Raw genomic sequence first — 16,016 nt, forward strand, 5'->3', positions numbered from 1 at the left:
CTCAGTATTATCTATGGCCAATAAATACGTGGATCAGTAGTTGGTTTGAAATGTTGCCACAGAGTTTAGTGAAATACATTAAATAATGTATGATAAATTCCTCTTACATTTTGCACTATCATCTTATATTACTTGAATCCCAAAAGAAGGGCGTGTTATTCCATCTAAAATAATACTCCCAACTGGGTGTGGTAGCTCATGCCTGTAATCCCATCACTTCTTTGGGAGGCTGAGGTGGGCAGATCATGAGGTCAGGAGTTTGAGACCAGCCTGACCAACGTGATGAAACCCCATCTCTACTAAAGATAAAAAAATTAGCCAGGCATGATGACACAGTCTGTAATCCCAGCTGCTCCGGAGGCTGAAGCAGGAGAATCGCTTGAACCTGGGAGGCAGATGTTGCAGAGAGCTGCGATCAGGCCATTGCATGCCAGCCTGGGTGACTCTGTCTCAAAATAATAATAATAATATTCCTAACTCCCTAAACTCAGAAAATAAGGTAAGGAGTGCGAGAGATAAAGCAGAAAGAAAGAAGGCAAGGAACTGGGAGAAAGGAACAAAAGAAAACAGGTTCAGCCTGGTGCTTTACATCAACCTAAAAGATACCATGACCTGAGCTCCAGATAATTGGAATCTTGTGGTGGAGGTCTGTTTTCTTAGGCACACAGCCTTATACACATTAACTTTTCTTCACATCTCAAATAGGCAGTCATGTGGTTATCCCAGCTAGAAGGTCTTAATTCTGAAAAGCTGTAACTGGACAGTGAAAACAATTAGAGGTGTGAAGATAGAGACCAGTGATTTCTGAGTGATATGTACCAAAACACATCATGAAAGTCATTTTTACAGAAACACATGTTTTAATGGAAGACTTGTAAAAGATTTTTTTTATTTCTCTACTTTTCTTGGAAGTGTTTCAACATACCCAAGAACCGTGTGTGTCATGTTTTTTGGAAACTCTGGGACACAGTGTTATTTGTAATTGTCATCTCTGGTTAATTATAGACTGATTGTATATTCAAATAAGGTTATCTTTTACTGCACAGCTTTGTTACAGATTAGTGTTGTGGACGAAAAAGTAACTTCTCAGGTATGAAGGAACAGAAAGAAGCCTCTCATATTTTGTTCTGTAAAAACACACTTTGCTTCATTACCACCCAGATGGCACAATTTTGTTCATGGAGTCAAGGGCAGGTTCTTGAGCTTGTGTTTGAAAGTATCCATATTAGTAAGAGATTATAAAAACCCCAGTTTTTGTCATCCTGATCCTACCAGAGGGTGTTAATACAATAGAGGCCCAGTGTACTCAGCTGAAATGAAAAATAGAAGAGAAGCTTTTCTGTTTGTGTCACTCACTCCAATTATAGTTATCCTGGGAAGACTGTGTCTGTACTGTCATAGCTGTTGGGAATGAGTTTCACTACTTGTATCAGGAAATCTGAAATGGTAGCTTAAATAGTGATCATTTTTATCATATAATGAAGTTCAGGAGTAGAAGGTTGGTGGCATTAGTTCGTCTACTTAATATCAGAGTTGAAATCTGCCTCTTGACTTTTCTCTTTGGGTCACAAAATCGTTGCACCTGCAGCTATTGCATCCACATAAAGGCAGGCAGACTCAGAAAGGAGAAGTCATTTCCTCATTGCTAACTTCAGTCTTCATTCAAACAAGGGTATTTGATTTCTCATCTCAAGCTGCCTTCCACAAACATCTCATTGGCTAGAACTGAGTCATGTGTACATCTTTAAGACAATTATTGGCCAAAGGAAAGAGACTGCTTTAAATTCATCATGATTTTTTTTTTTTTTAACCACTAAATTAGAGAGCTAGTTCTATCTTCTCTGAGATCAAGGGATATCTTGAGATCAAAGGTAACTTTAGCTGGGGAAAAAAGGACAATGGCTATTGGGTAGGAAAAGGAGATTGTCAGCCACAGCCATATTGTAAAAATGGTATCAAAGCTCTCAAATATTTCCTTCATGAAACTGGTTTATTTTGTTTGTTTTATAATTGTTGCCATCTATCTATCTTTTGCTCTTCTACTATTACATGTCCAGGGTCTTATACCTTGTCTGGGATCACAAAGAATTAAATGACACACAAGCATGTGTACAAGAGACATTGCTTGATGACAGGTTAAATCTGTAAATGTATGTTCACATACCTGCCGTATACATGTTAAGACCGACTTCTGTATTGCTTTTCTTATGTAAAACAGATGTCACTCACAAAAATAAGCATGCAAATGTGTGCATATATTTAAGGTAGAGAATTTATTCACTGAACATTAATTGCCTACAGTGTACCTGGAATGTCAACACATAATTCAGGCTATGAATTCATCTATCATTGTAAATCATAGCTGAAAAAATGTCTTACTTTTTCTTCTGAGCTTTAGTGAAAATTCTTTGTAATTTTCTGTCTAATAAGATGGAAATCTGGTAAATAACATATTTTAATTAAGAATTTACTCAATAATGACAACAGTTTCTAATTTTGACTCTTTCTGAGTCACATTCATAAGAAGCCTTACCACAGGCTATATAGGCTGGTTGTAAACAAAGGTTAATTTTATTTGTCTGGCATTTGGAAGCCTGTCCTTTACAACCATCTCTTTTCTACCATTGTCAACCCTTTTCTTTCCCTTTAACAGAGTGCCAAACATGAAATGACAGTGACCAATGTTGACTTAATGTGGATGTTTAATAATGAAAAAAAAGTGTGTCATTCCCAGCATTAGTTACAAATGGCAGTAAGTGTATCGGATGGCAGCTCTGTAATAATTTTACATCCATCATTCTTTCCTGATGCTTCGCTGGCCATCTGATGGATGGGGCCAGCAGTGTTAACTCTTCGGAAACTGACACAATATATGTAGTTCACCATTATCTAACACATGCTCCTTCCTTTAGATAAGGAGAAGGCCTGAGGAATTGTGAATTACAGGTTTTGCTTTGAAAAGCGACTCCGAAGGAACTCATGCCTCCCTAGTCAGTGGAAGATGCTTCAATTAATGATTTACAGATGGGTTTTATAAATGTTGCCTTTAGCTAAAATAAATTATAGAAGTCAAACTAGAAATAGATATTTCAATAGCTAGAGAAAAATTGTATAAAGGAAGTAGGCATGTCAGGTAAATCCTTCTGGAGGAAAATAAGATAGATCTTTGCAACACTGTGGTAAAGCAGATTTTACAAGGGATGTGTGTGTGTTTACAAAATGTTCCCAATGTTTTAAATCCTCTGGCTAGAATTTGCCTAGGAACAAATTAAAATAACATAAGTGATTAATATTTTCTCTTTTTAAAGGGAGCATATTTTATTTTTTAATCTCTACATTTACATGTAATTATTTATTGGTGACTTTAATTAAAAGATACACAAAACTTGAAGTTGAATATTTGCCTTCTTATTATTGGAGTCTCTCTACTCTGAAAATTTATATAAAACGAAAGGAAAACTGCTTTCTAGGCAACTGATTATTAGAAAATCTACACCAGCTTTTTGTGTGAAAGTTGGCACTTGATCCCTAGGTTTTCTTTCCTTTTGTTTTTCATTCATACAACCTTCTTAATTCTGAGTGTCTTAGCTAGGGAACACTTCTTATGGGACAGGAGGGGAGAGGAAAACCCCTTAGTGAATATTATCAGCACAGAGCAGCCAGTTTTCAAAGACCATGACAAAAAGGCAAATAGGTATTATGTCATCACCATCCATCACTCTATATGTCAGCCTTTCAATAATTCCAATCGACATTCTTGACAGGCTGATGCAACTTAAAGGGGCTGTTTGTTTTTAGAAATTGAGTATAGGATGTCTATAGCCTTTTGTTCTAGACGGTTTTCTTCTGTGTCTTTTCATTTCTTTCTCTTCATTTCTTTTCTTTTTGGGGGTATTTAATTGAAATACATGCCGAGTTTGCAGACTGCAAAGATCAGAGCTGTTTTCGTCCAGCAGTGGTAACTATGCATTAAACATTTTGATTTGTTTGAGCTTGAAGTTTAGTCCTTTTTTGCCATTTGCTTCATGGAGTTTGTGTATATTTACAGCCTCTGCATTTAATGGCCACATGCCTTATTTTCACAGATGGCCAGTGGAAGACTTTTTCTTTCTCTTAGTATAGCCTGCTTTCAGTTTTGCTACATTTGTCACAGTGCCACTACTTGCAGCTAGCAAGTGCCCACGCTTGGTGGGGAGCAATTATGGTGTGAGTTTTTAAGGAGCTTTTTAAAGGTTTTTTTTTTCCAGTAAACTTTTTATGGTTTAATTTTCAAGCCTAGAAAAGCTGTGCATGTTTTCAAACAGAGAGTCTTGTGTTCTTTACATCATTCTGGTAGAGGGGTTAGTGTAGGATGGTCCAATAAAATGAGACTCATAGGGCATGCCAAATTGGGCTTTCAGAGAGACACCCACAGGCCTCTCTGATGATTGAAATTGTCTATTTGTTTAAGGATTCGAGGATATGCTCACAATACTACTTCTGAAAAAAATAAGTTTGAAAACACTATGTATGGAATGATGTCGATATTTTTTAAAGTATATTTCCATGATGCATAGATAAAAGACTAAAAGAATATACAACAAAATGTCAACAATACTTATGCCAAGGTTATGGGGTTGTAAATTTTCATACGTAATTCCACATTTCTGAATTTTCTAATTTTCAGTAAGTGAAGTAAGACTCACTTTTGTATGGGACCAGAACTGCTCTTTATAAAAACCTAGCCTGTCAAAGAGTGGTCTTTCTTTTCTCCCTTGATCCCTTCCTTCTCTTCAAGATCAAACAGCTGCCTTCAAGACACTTACACATTAAGACACTGAAATAATTAAGGGTAAGTTTGTTTTGCAGTTACCCTGTATATTTAGTAGAGGTATTCTTATTACATTCATTGCAAGCTATTTTACCAGTATGGATTTACAACTATTAGGAAAATATGAGAAATGTAAAATTTATTTAAAGGGTCTGATTTAATCTTTCCAGTCACATCTTTTCTCTTTTACAAATAAAAAAGACTTGCTGGGCACAGTAGCTCATGCCTGTAATCCCAGCACTTTGGGAGTCTGAGGCGGGAGGATCACCTGAGGCTGGGAGTTCGAGAGCAGCTGCCCAACATGGAGAAACTCCATCTCTACTAAAAATACAAAAATTATCCAGGCGTGGCGGTGCGTGCCTGTAGTCCCAGCTCAACCCTAGGGAGGCTGAGGCAGGAGAATCGCTTGAACCCAGGAGGCAGGGGTTGTGGTGAGCTGAGAGCACACCATTGTACTCCAGACTGGGCAACAAGAGTGAAACTCCATCTCAGAAATAAATAAATAACAGCTCGCTTACGCCTATGTCATAGGAGTATAACAGCTATTGATACTTATTTTGTACCTTAACATTTTCACAGGGCTTTCCCATCATAGTTTGGTCTCATTCTGCAATGTAGGTAGAACGGTAGTCTTTGTTTAAAACATCTCTTTAACTTGAGATTAGAGAAGATTAGAGGAATTCAAGTGACAGATCAGTCTTTGAACTGAAGTCTTACAACTCAAAGTCCAGTCTCTTTTCTAATGGACAATGGAAAGGGCATTCCGGAAGGTAACTCAGTTCCTGTTCAATTCGCCTGTGCCCCAGCATTGGTCATGTATAGTCCCCAGCACATTTTTGAGACTTGATCAAAAGAATTTCATTTAAGCAGTCACCATCACCACAACCTGTGCATCTGTTTTCCAGTTCTTCATTTTTCCTGTTTCTACTCCTTCCTTCATTCATCCTGTCTTCACCATGCACCAGACCCCATCAGCGGAGTCAATAAAGCGAAAACAACATACTCAATCTCAGTTACTTTGTTTCTCCCCAGCACCTCTGATAATAAAGTGATGAAGTTTCAGCTGTTCATTAAAATGATATTGAAAATCCCCATTCTAATATATATTTTTCTCTCTCTGTACTTAAAATTTCCATGGATAGTTGAAAAGAGAACTATAACCCTGATGTGCCTGCTTCTGTTGTTAGACCCAGTGTTTCTGAACCAACTCATGACTCTTTAAAATGGTCAGATTATATTTATTTAGCTGAAGTAACTACTGGCTACTGAGGCTACATTTGTAAGAATGCTGACAGTTTTATCGCTTTTATTCCATGAAAAGGAGAAATTGAAGAAAGTTATTCTATATGTTTCTGTAGCTCAGTAGCTGAGTCACCCATTGTTTATAGAATAATTATCTTCAGACAACATTCCACTTTGTGTTTACATTTGTGTAGCCCTCCCACCAACTGGACATCCTGCGTAGGTTGCAAATTCTATTATTTTTCTTAGCTGGCTTGCTGATTTTCTCACATTAACCCTTCTGATTTGACTGAGTATGTACACTGTGTCTGTCTGCTGTGGTTTGGAGGAACAACACAGCCTTTTTTTAGATGTTGGCTGAAGGCTGACCATATATAAAGACATTTAAAATCCCAGGTTTTGTTTTTTTCACCTCTGCCTCCCTTCTTCCACAGGTTCACACTGTAAGCAAAGCACACGGTGACAAAGAAGCAAGGACCCATATTTTACTGTGATAGTATTCCTATGTAAAGTTCTTGGTGAATTATTTGTTTGCTATACATTCTTTTGAGTAGCCTTTCTGTACATTACACATTCAGGCCATAAGGAATTTCTTTCCTTCCTGTGACAGTGGTTTTCTGTTTTAAGGGCTAAATTAGTAATGTTGAATGGGGACATGTAAGTGTGTCTTTAACAAAGTACCTGAATTTGCAAGTCTAATTACTGTTGGACAGTCTCCTCACAAAATACGTCTGAAATGCTATCATATTTTTGTTTATTACAGAATTTGAAATGTCTTCCTTGAATTTAAGAAAACAATTATGGAATTATTGATTATAAAATAATAGCTTTAAGTATTGAAACTTATTAGCCAATACTTTTTAAAAAATTATCATTTATAAGTAGAGACAGTATACAAATATGACAAATTAGACAAGAACCTGAAAAAGAGATTTCAGTGGAGTAGAAAGAAAGCATCAGCAATAGTTGTCTTTAAATATCTTGTAAACGTCCATGTTTAAAAAGAATCAAAGCCTGTTTTTTGTGAGATATGTGTCAAAATAGTTTTGTTATATTGAGTTCAGTCAAGTAGGACATAAAATCATAGAATTGAATGTTTGAAAGAAAATGAAAAGGGCCTATCATTCAACCTTGAATTGCCTCTTCAGTATCTGTAACATGCTAGGTAGATTGTCATATGGCCACTACTTGAAAATCTCTTGGAAGGTGGAAATTTCTTCCATCCTGAGGCAGCCCATTCAATGGATAGGCAGCTTGGACTGTTAGATCACTCTTCCTTCAGGGGTTCATTGTCTTTCACCTGATAACTTATTCTGTCTCTTGACTACATATGGGCAAATTCTGTTTCTATTTCACAAATAATAGCTGTTTATTCTTTTTAAACGTGGAGGTTCTTAAGTTATTTAAAGACACTGATTGTTGATTTCTTCTTCCTACTCTACTCAAACCTTTTTTTAGGGTCCTGTATAATTTCTTCATTATAACAACAAGGTTTACTAGATAGGAGGATGCTCAAAAACTGAGTTAAGTCCAAACAATTATTGTCATTGAGTTTCCCTGGTCTGCATTCTGGCACCTACTAAAAAGGAAAATGAGGGCATTATAACATTATTTTAGTGAATCCATACCAGCTTACTGTCATTACCACAACCTCTACCTTGTGCTATGGACTATTCTTTATAGGTAGCCCCATCTTTTCTGGAATATAAATTAAGTGCTAAAGTCATTGTTATTTAAATTTCTCTCTTATTCATAAAAATCAGAATTAGATATTTGTCATCAATTTTGAAATATTCCTCCCATTTTAAAATCACTTCTTTGAAAATTATTAATAAGGATTTATCAATATTGTCAAGTCATTTTCCCATCTTGGGAAGTTATTCCCCTAGCCCAAAACTCTCAAATTTGTCTACTGTTTGTTTCTGAGCCAACCAATCTATCTTCAACTTTGTAGTACTTCTTAAGAAAACTTGATCTGCTAATACATTTCACTTGATCAGATTGCCTGATGAAACTAACCTCCTAAGAAATTGAATCAGAATTATACAGGCAGCTTTTCATGAAGCTAGCTACCAAATTTTATATAAGGAAATTAGATTGTGGAAGCGAGTTGTTGGTTTTAATTCATGAGAGAATTCAGAAGGGGAAAAAAACAATTAGATAAGGTGGATTTTGTGGATGACTAGATGAGAGGATGTATGTATATGGACCTTTCCAACCCCTCAGTTCATATCTCGCTATCATTCTCTGATGGAGAAAGTAGATAGAAGAATTTTCTTCATGGGTTACTAAATTCCAGAAAACCAAAGTGTCTATGGATATTTTAATAGATAAATTCACACTTGATGGAGGTAAAATTAGTGAGAGATTTCTTCAACTTGTGTTTTTGTTAGAGTTAGAGGAAAGTGTGTGTTTGTGTGAGTGTGTATACACATATATAGTTTAGATATCATTCATACATAACTTACAAGAAAGCCTTTTCTCCCATTTGCAGTGTTACATTATGTGGGTAGATGATTTTTTCTAAAAAATTGAGATATTAATAACCAAGAGGTTGAAGAGTGGACCTGTGCATTCTTTCTCTATATTTTACTTGAGCTGATGAAAAAAATCAACTGATAAATCATTATGACATTATAAATAATCTTTCATCTTCTTTGGTGGTCTGTGAGGTTCACATAATTGGAGGGTTAAAAACCTTTTTTTGTTTCTTCTTTCTTCCCGTGTCATTAATATAGTAGGAGACCATAAAAAAAGTGCAGCCGGAAGAGGTTTAACTGTTACTGAGTCAACATTTGACAGTCACACTCTATTCTGTCATTTCATGCATGTGCTTTTTAGAGTTTTATAGCTTTGTGAGCTTTATTTCAGGGATGTCCATTATGATAGCTGATCCACAGCCCATCTCTTTGTGTATGTGTGTCTGACAGAGAGCAAAGCTCATCACTTAGATAAATTGCAGTTTCAGAGAGCAACAGAGGACTTACCTACTCAGGCACTGTTTAATTTAGGATTAGGTAACTAAGGAAATATCTGCCTCTAAAGCACAGTTTGCATGTTCTTTTTTTTGATTGCTCTGTGAAATATCAACATAGGATGTCTATTAGAATTTTTGCAAAAATAGTGAATTTTTCATTTTTTTAAGTCCAAATAATGGAGCAGGGAAAACTTTTTGGGTTAAATACGTACTAGACTTAAGTCTAAAACTGAAACTCTTCATACCTGAGTATGAAATGGAAATAAAAAGCAATGAGTGAATACATTGTGGTAAATGATAGACGATCTGGGCAATATTTAGAGTTGTCGCCAAAATTCTCTTTTTTTTTCTTTCGAGACAGAGTCTGGCTCTGTTACTCAGGCTGGAGTTCAGTAGCACTGTCTCGGCTCACTGCAACCTCCACCTCCAGGGTTCAAGCGATCTCCTGCTTCAGCCTGCTGAGTAGCTGGGACTATAGGCGTGCACCACCATGCATGGCTAATTTTTGTATTTTTTTTAAGTAGAGATGGGGTTTTGCCATGTTGGCCAGGCTGGTCTTGAATTATTGACCTCAAGCAATCCACCCATCTCGCCCTCTCAAAGTGCTGGGAATACAGGCGTGAGCCACCATGCCCAGCGAAATTCTCTTTTTAAATGCATATTTGGTCATATGGAATAGAGTTTATAATCATAACAGACTACTTAATACTCAGATATAACTATTTCTGTGATTCTTACTTGTTAGATTCCTTGTCTTTTCAATTTTCCCGATTGACATTTAAAAAATAATATTAAAAGTATATTTAGCTTCAAACAAATGAGAATCTAACACATGCTTTACTATTATTTTACAAATTAGGATTCTGGGACTCAAGGAGGATAATTGATTTGTCTAAAGCAGTATAGCTAATATATATGGCAGAGAGTTTGGCTAAAATGTGACATTCTTGTTGCCAAAACACATTATTTTCTAACCTCAAAAATGTCCTCTTCCCATGAATCCCTGTGGCCTTTTGCCATTCAGAATGGTTTTGGCTTAGAAGTATGAATTGACACTGACCACTTCCAATCAACGAAGTGTCCGTATCTCTTTAGCTATTTCTTGGCTCTCCTTGTTGATTTCCACCATAGCCTGGGATTATGTGGAAACAGTATACATGCTGTTTTCCATTATGCAAGTCTTTCAATAAGTCACAGAGCGCAATACATTAATAATAGTTCTCTGTATGTCAGATTTTGGAGTTATTCATTTGCACCCAGGAAATGATGTGATCTACAGCTTCCTTCTGTAGATTATACAATTCACTTGGATCTTTCTTCAAGTCAGCATAAAATCAGAAGATTTTTTTCAACTCTGTTTTTAGGCAGACTTAACCTAATGTTTCTCCTTTTGATCTTAGCAAACCTGCAGAGTTGTAAAGACGTGATTAGACAGATAAGACTCATTTTTGCAAAGAAAATCTAGTTGTTAGCCCATTGCTAGTTCTTATTCAAGAGAGAAAGCATACAGGTCATCTTGTTGGGTCCTTACCTCAGGACTTTTGCATTTTGACTGCTTTGTGGTAATTAATCTCTTTGTGCCCTCTATTCTGAGATCATTCAGCGCATTTAGGATTTTGTCAAGTATTCCTTTAAATGTATTGACTTTTCTTCATTTTTGTTTTTGTTTGTTTGTTTGTTTTTTGCTATCTTTCTAATGAAAAGAAGGTAAAGGAGAGAAGACTAATGAGTGTTGTCATTTCCAGATTAGCATTCCTAAGTGCTGCGCTGGATTTATGTTCCAGAATACTTGTCTGTAAATGGGGGAATGGGGTGCTATTTTCTGCACTAACTTATGACTAACGTGATTTTTATCAGAGCCAGTCAGAGCTAAGATCGTAAGATTGGTAAAAATTGTCACTTGTGCCCATCAACATTTATTTTTGTTTTCCTAAAATCAGTTTCTTTGGTGTTTCCCATTTTCAACATGTTCCCACTTAACTCTTTTCATACCTGAAAGGTTCCAGCTGCCTCTAGTTCAAAAGATTAATTTATTTATAAGAACTTTGAGAATCAAAATATTACCTTTTCCAGTAGTATTTGCTCTTTTGAAAAGACCCTTTTAGAAAAGGAAATATTTAACCCATAGAACAGAATCTCAAATGGTTGAGCTTTATACCTGATAGTGAATAGGTGAACTCTTTCAGAGAGGTGATGGCCGGAGACAGGTGGGATTAAAAGAATAGAGTAGGAGAGATTTTTCTAGTGTGTCAGCTCTTCTGCTTTATAATAACATTTGTCTGATTCTTTCTCCTCTTATATGCCATTCAATTGAATTTAAACTTTTGAGAACTATTCTTAAATCTAATCTATTCTTTTGGTGGTTCAATATATTACCTTGACACATAACCACATAAATTTATATCTACTTTTATACATAACTACTATATATCAACTTTATAGGATCAGTTTTCATATGGAATTATATGATAATTATTTTTCACTTAAGTTGTTAATTATCTCCTCCTCACATCAGTTTTCCTTGTCTTCTGAATTTATTGTCCACACTTTTTAAAAAAATGTGGCAGTGTTATCATTTTGATTTACATGCTGTTGTAATGTGTTTTAATTAAAGGCATACCTCACGTTCTCCAATTCCTGCAGTTGCTTCCCCTTTTTCCTGTTCACATGTCCGTTAGCTTAAATTACTATACAGAGGGTTATGAGCAAGTACAGCTTACCGGGCTGACTTCCACTGTGTCCCACTGACATCCTCTTAGAAGCATAGTAAATTTCACTTTTGGGTAGCTAATTGGATTGTTTATTAATATTGTGTGCATTAGTGGTGGATAGTTATAGGTTACTAATTGTAAAAACTGAGCGTGACTTCCCCAAGTGTGCATTAGTGGTGGATAGTTATGAGTTACTTACTGTAAAAACTGACTGTGACTTTCCCGCTCATATTTATTAATTTTAGTCTCTTGGTAAGAGCACAGCATCTGTAGAGCTGAACTCAGAATCTTGAAAGTTGCTTAATGTGTCATTCTTTTTCTACTTTGATTGAGTTCATTTCGTTCTTTCTTCTTGAAAGACTTTGCTTCAGAATGGAAAACTATCTAGAAAATGTGTAGTATTATTGCCCTGTACTGTTAAATCAAAAGCTGAGAGGTGATCCAAGCCCAATACATTCCTCAAAGAGAGTACAGTAAAGTCTTCATTGACCCGAGGACTATCAGATCACGTTGATGGAATGTGTGTGTGTGTGTTTTAAAATGTAACTGTCTTTTGTTTTAACAGCTACATTTACTGTAAAGAAAGTCTGTTAAGCTGGTGTCCTTGATGTTCCTGAGCTCAGCTGAATATATACAGCTGACTCTCTCTGCGAAAGACATCCAAAACATATAAAGCAGCTGAAAACAACAACTTCACACACAAAACAAATCGAGTCAGATTCTACAGTTTTAAATATGTAACTTATTTCAACTTTAATACCATTTAATTCTGTAGAACCAAGTTCATATAAACTATTTTGTCTCCAGTTTCTCTACTATATTTTATACTGATTGACAATTTAAAAATAGTTTTCCATTAAAGAATGTACATACTTTGATGAATAAACTACAGGAGTTTCAAGGCCCCTAACTTAAGAGAATTTTTAATCTAGTATGTATAATTGTCACATTGTCAGAGACTTCATTGAGATAAAGCATCTACTGTATTAAGAATTTTAGGATCTTATTGGTTCTTCATGGGAACATTAGTTGGGCCCTTTATCCATAACATAATTATCTTAAATCATTGATTACTTTCTGTGAACATTTTATGGTGTCAATAGCAGTTCTGCAGTGTATGTGGTTCACTAGTATGATTCATGACTACGTTCCTCAGAAACCAGGTGAATAATTTATAAAGAAACTTGAGACAATGTTACGAGGTCCAATGGATGCTTTCTTTAAACCGTTTTAGAACTGCATCATCCTCAGAGCAATGCTAGGAAGTTCAACAGGAAGTTACCAGCCTTTCATTACATGCTTTTTCTGTTCCTAAGTCACCCAGTTTCTTAATCTGACAGTAGTTTCATGTCTCATGTGGTTTATAGATTAAGCATTATATTTTTCTTGAAAAAATTTATTTTGTAATGCTGTGTTCTCCATGAATGTAAATCGTGCACTGCATGCCTCAACAACTTGATGTCTCTGTAGATCTAATTTTGGTATATTTGTGTCTCAAATAATTCGCCAACTCAATATTTTGGCTTAGCAATCCAAATCAAATTGTGGTCCAAGTAGCAGGCACTCACATTGGATGTACAGAGACTTGACAAGCAATTAGCAATGAATATTTAAACGTCTTCATTACCCTTGCATGAGGAATGCAGATGGCATTTGGGAAGATGGCAACCAGAGGGCACTACTGTGAATTATGTTTCTATTATTTGGTCACCTGACTATTGGAAGACTTTCTCTGGGCTCCATGCCACTCCTATACTTCTACTGTCTGGCCAAAAATAAAGCAGACATTCCAAATGTAAAACAGGTTGTTTCCATGAACTTTCTGTGCACATTTTGTGATGTGGGAAGGTTATCTCCAAGGATCCCGGCATATATCCTTTAGGCATACCAAACCCAAATGCCAAGACTTTATTGAGGCTATGAGAATCGGAGTTCCTTCAAAAATCCCGCTGATCATTCCCTTAATGACTTCAGCTTAATGTGCTGAACGTGCAAAGGGGAATAAATCAACATTGCATCCTTTCCAGAGGCTAATGTATTACATACGGCCCAAGAAAATAAAATGTCTTCAAATAATTGTAATTCCTAGACTGATCTCTCATTGTAATTTTTTTAAAGGAAAAAACAACACTGGAGAGTCTGACTCAGCAACTGGCAGTTAAACAGAATGAAGAAGGAAAATTTAGCCATGCAATGATGGATTTCAATCTGAGTGGAGATTCTGATGGTTTGTGAAAATTGTTCATATATATTCCAATAATGCACGATAGTGTCTATTTTGTGCTAATTAAAACTGCTAAAAAATAGACTAGACAGCCACCTCATACCTGATCATTACAATAAGAGGTCACATAAACTGAGCAGTTCCCATGTGCTAAGCACCCTGCTGAGTGCTTTGCATGAATCATCTCATTTAATTCCTAGTCAACTATGATAAGTCCCATTGCAGAGAAAGAGTCTGAGCCTCAAGAGTTTTGAAGCATTTTCCCCAGGTCAGAGAGCTCTATGTGCCACAGGCAGGAACTGAATTGAGATGGCATGATTCTAAAGCAAATGCCCTTAATCACCAGCTACTCCATCCCTCACTTCCCTATTTCTTTCCTTCTTTGTCTTTTTTTTTTTCTTTTTGAGACAGAGTCCTGCTTTGTAGCCCAAGCTAGAGTGTAGTAATACAGTCATGGCTCACTGCAGCCTTAGCTTCCCAGGCTCAAGTGATCCTTTCACCTCAGCCTCCAGAGAAGCTAGGACTATAGGTGCATGCCAACATGCCCAGCATATATGGGTGTGTGTATATATGTGCATGTGCGTGTGTGTGTGTGCGTGTGCGTGCATGTGTATATACTTTTTTTGTAGGGACAAGGACTCACTGTGTTGTCCAGGCTGGTCTCAAACTCCTGGCCTCAAGTGATCCTCCCACCTCAACCTCCCAAAGTGCAAGGATTACAGGCATGAGCTGCTGCACACAGCCTCGCTTCCCTTTTTCTTGTACCCAAAACAAACATTTTCAGAATTTTGTCTCTGTCAGCTCATTCTTAAGTTTCCATTTGCCAAGCCCTAACCAGAATACATAGCTCAGAGGACATTTCCAGGATATTTTTTTACATTTTGGAACCCTCCTCTCCAGTGTTATGTATTGCATAGTCAAGAGTCCTGTCCACTCTCTATAACCTAACTAGAATCCAGCTGCACGGCTTTATGCTCCCCTCTCATAGGCCTCTAGACTTCTGTTTTCTGTGTCATCTCTGAACATTCTGAACATCCACAGTGACAACAAATTCAATTGATACTCTGATTTTTAATAGCATAGCAAAGAGGGAAAAAGAAGAACGTGCTGTTCTTCTTATACAATACCCTGACTGGGAACATCGCCCTACTGTCAGGTAACATACATGCTTTTTAAGTGTCCCTTTGGTGACACAGCTCTCAACTTTGTTACCACTACGGGGAAGTTCCCTGCATATAGAAAAGAGTGCTGCACCAGGGCAAACCAATGAGATGCATACTTTAAGAGAGGGTCCCCTTGAATCCTCCAATATACACAGCTCCCTACTCCGTGCCTTGGGCCAATTCTACTTTTAAGACCAGGTCTATACGAGTCAAGGGACTAAACAAACCTGAACATTGAAACACATAATTCTTTCAAAACTGAATTTCATTCAATTTGATTCACTCTGCATTTTTCTAGTCTAATGTCACAAACATTTTCTATTTTCTACTTCAGTTAGCTAAGATAAACCTAGCCTGTATACATTTAAAGAGCTTGTTTAGATTTGATGAAGACACATAATGTTCATTTTATTGCTTATGTCGCTCTAAGGTGTAAGAACAAGGAAAGGCAGATGTGCAAATGATCATTTGCTAGTTACGAACCTATTTTAGGAAGATGTTGCCATATATTTGCACTTATTTTGTCAATAAAAGACAATTACTGGTAATAACACATTTCATAAATTTTAAGCTATATTAGCATGATAAAATAAACCCACAGTAATCAGCTTTAAAACATCAAAGTTTTTGTTGCTGTCATTAGTTAAATTCAATCATGCTTATATGTACAGTATTTTCCACTTTTCATTAAACCAAAGAGCATGTTATTAATGAGAAATATTGAGAAATGTCACCAACAGGTATGCTGTTTTTAATGTGTCGCTATAGAGGTCTTCAAATTTGGGCAATTTTGTTGGATTCCTGTTTCTTCAAATTTAAAAAAGAAAAAATGAGGAACAAATGCAAAGCAAGAAAAGAGAAGCAGTGCTTTTGTTGATAATACAGTCTC

The 16,016-nt window shown here is 36.4% G+C and overlaps 1 protein-coding gene across 33 annotated transcripts in view; it reads left to right on the forward strand.

Annotated features, from left to right (window-relative positions):
- Positions 1-16,016, forward strand: part of SOX5 (SRY-box transcription factor 5) — a 1,034,770-nt gene that overhangs the window by 1,004,748 nt on the left and 14,006 nt on the right. For all 33 annotated transcript variants that reach the window (XM_035258425.3, XM_078339089.1, XM_078339088.1 and 30 more), the window contains one exon: positions 13,859-13,967. In XM_035258425.3, coding sequence (XP_035114316.1) covers positions 13,859-13,967 — 109 coding nt within the window. The remainder of the gene's footprint in view (positions 1-13,858; positions 13,968-16,016) is intronic.

The sequence above is a fragment of the Callithrix jacchus genome, chromosome 9 (genome assembly GCF_049354715.1).
Source record: "Callithrix jacchus isolate 240 chromosome 9, calJac240_pri, whole genome shotgun sequence".
Classification (NCBI taxonomy): Eukaryota; Metazoa; Chordata; class Mammalia; order Primates; family Cebidae; genus Callithrix; species Callithrix jacchus.